The 2,214-nt window shown below is 40.1% G+C and overlaps 1 protein-coding gene across 1 annotated transcript; it reads left to right on the top strand.

The window, feature by feature from the left end:
* Positions 1-228: 228 nt before the first annotated feature.
* Positions 229-1,462, top strand: LOC109211685 (craniofacial development protein 2-like). Its single transcript, XM_019375252.1, has 2 exons — positions 229-294; positions 1,112-1,462. Exons 1-2 carry the CDS (start codon positions 229-231, stop codon positions 1,460-1,462), a joined length of 417 nt encoding a protein of 138 aa, XP_019230797.1.
* Positions 1,463-2,214: the final 752 nt, after the last annotated feature.

Here is a 2,214-nt window from a genome sequence, read left to right as displayed (position 1 = left end):
CAACGCGCGTTCCCTAAGACTAGTAAGTTAAAATACTGATGGAGCCTTTAGAGACATCCAACAAAATGTGGCATAGGCGGAGTCATAAAAAATGAGCATGGCAATTGGATAGTGGATTTTAGCAAATGCATGTTTTGATACGAATATACATATATGGAACTTCTAGCACTCAAATAGGGACTGCACTTCGTATAGGAACACCACCTTCTAGAAATTGAAACAAATTCTATGGAGGTTACCCACTTGCTTGAACAGGATAATCCTACTTATAGTGATATAACTTCTAACATGCAGGTGACTATTACAGAGACTGCGGAAGCCAAGTATCCGACATTGCTTTCGGGACAGTAACAAGGTGGTGCATGCTCTAGCACAATTAGCAATTTAGAATGCTCTATCCAACCAGTCCATCAAAGCTGCTCCTACAAACTCTATCAAAAAAATATCCCAAAAAGACAAAAAAATATTAGGCCCTGCTTAACCTACTAAGCAAGTTTCTACTTTTGTTTGTAACAGTTTAGCTAAGCTTGATAATCTGTGTGTACTTATATCCTGATTCTAAAATCAACTTATTTTGAAAAGTATTTTTTTTTTAAAGTGTTGTTCAAAAAAGTACCTTTGGTGAGAAACAGTTTGAGTTTTGCTAATTAATTTAAAAAGCACTTTGTAGCAATAGTTAATGTTTGGCAAGCTTTTAAAAAGTGATTTTAAGTGTATTTTTTTCAAAAGTTTTTTTTAAAGAGAAGCTACTTTTTTATGCTTTTAAAAAACTATTTTTGCTTTTACTCAGAAGTACTTTTTTCCTTCTAAAAACTAGGCCAAATACCTTAACTTTGAAAAAAAAAAGTACTTTTGGCAACAAAAACATACTTTGGCCAAAATGAAGCTTGGCCACACAGGCTATTAGTGACCTTAGTGTTAATGGTCACACATACCCTTTCATTAACCGTAATATTATTATGCAATGTTCAATAAGTCAATTATTATTTTAGTAGATAGGGACCTCAGGGAGCTGGTGGTAGAAGTTAAGAGGGTAAACGATAGATTGATGGTTATTAAGCTAGTAGTTGGTGGGCTCACTTTAAGCATGATTAGTCCTTACGCCCTGTAGGTAGGCTTGGACGAGCAGGTTAAAAGGCACTTCTGGGAGGATTTGGATGAGGTGATGCAAGGTATTTTTCACAGCGAGAAGTTATTCATAGGAGGTAATTTTAATGGTCATACTGGGGAGACGTATAGGGTCTACGATGATGTGCATGGCAGGTTCAGTTTTGGAGTTAGAAATGAGGGTGGTACTTCGTTGCTAGATTTTGCTAAATCTTTTAATCTGGTGGCAGCTAACTCGTGTTTCCAGAAGAGGAAGGAAAATTTAGTCACATTTCGGAGTACGGTGCCCAAGACTCAGATTGATTACCTTCTCTGCAGGAAGAGTGATAGAGTCTTATGCACTCATTGCACCTAGGAGTGGTTTTCGACCCAACATAGGCTCTTGGTAATTGACTTGGAGATCAAGGGAGAGAAGAAGAAGAGAGTGGTATATGACCAACCTAAGATCAAGCAGGGATCCTTAACTAAGGATAAAAGCTCGGGTATTGAGGGAGAAGCTGTTAGCTATGGGGGCCTGGATAAATAGTGGGAACGCGAGTAGTATGTGAGCCACGACAATGGACTACATCAGGGAAGCTGTGAGAGAGGTGTTAGGGGTTACAAAAGGTTACTCGGAGAGGGGGGAGGGGGGCATAAAGGGAACTGGTGGTGAAATGGAAAAGTCCAACGAAAAATGGAAGCCAAAAGTGGCACATGTGAAGCTAGCGGAGAGCGCCGACGAGGAGAAGAAGAGGACGAATAGAGAGTGTTATAAAAAGGCAAAGAAAGAGGCTAAGATATCGGTCACGACGGCTGAGACATTAGCATTTGAGCGTTTGTATGAGGAACTTAGGGGTAGAGTTGGTAACAAGAAACTGTTTAGGCTAGCCAAGGTTAGAGAGATCAAGGCTCGGGACCTGGAGCAAGTGAGGTGCATCAAAGACGAGGAAGGCAAGGTATTGTTGTAAGAGGTGTGTATTAGTCGCAACTGGTAGATATTCTTCCATAAACTCTTGAAAGAAGATGGGGACAGGAACATCGTGCTTGGGGAGTTACAGTCAGAAATCAAGCGTGATTTTGGATTTTGCAGGCGCATTAAAGTTGAGGAGGTTGAGAAGGTGTTGCAGA

The sequence above is a fragment of the Nicotiana attenuata genome, unplaced genomic scaffold (assembly GCF_001879085.1).
Source record: "Nicotiana attenuata strain UT unplaced genomic scaffold, NIATTr2, whole genome shotgun sequence".
Classification (NCBI taxonomy): Eukaryota; Viridiplantae; Streptophyta; class Magnoliopsida; order Solanales; family Solanaceae; genus Nicotiana; species Nicotiana attenuata.
This window is presented reverse-complemented; position numbering and strand designations above follow the sequence as displayed.

Excerpts from the sequence above, each read along its gene's own strand:
- LOC109211685 (XM_019375252.1), top strand. The coding sequence starts at position 229 with ATGGAGGTTACCCACTTGCTTGAACAGGATAATCCTACTTATAGTGAT. Across the intron at positions 295-1,111 it reads ATATAACTTCTAACATGCAG|GTAGGCTTGGACGAGCAGGT; the intron begins GTGACTATTACA and ends TACGCCCTGTAG.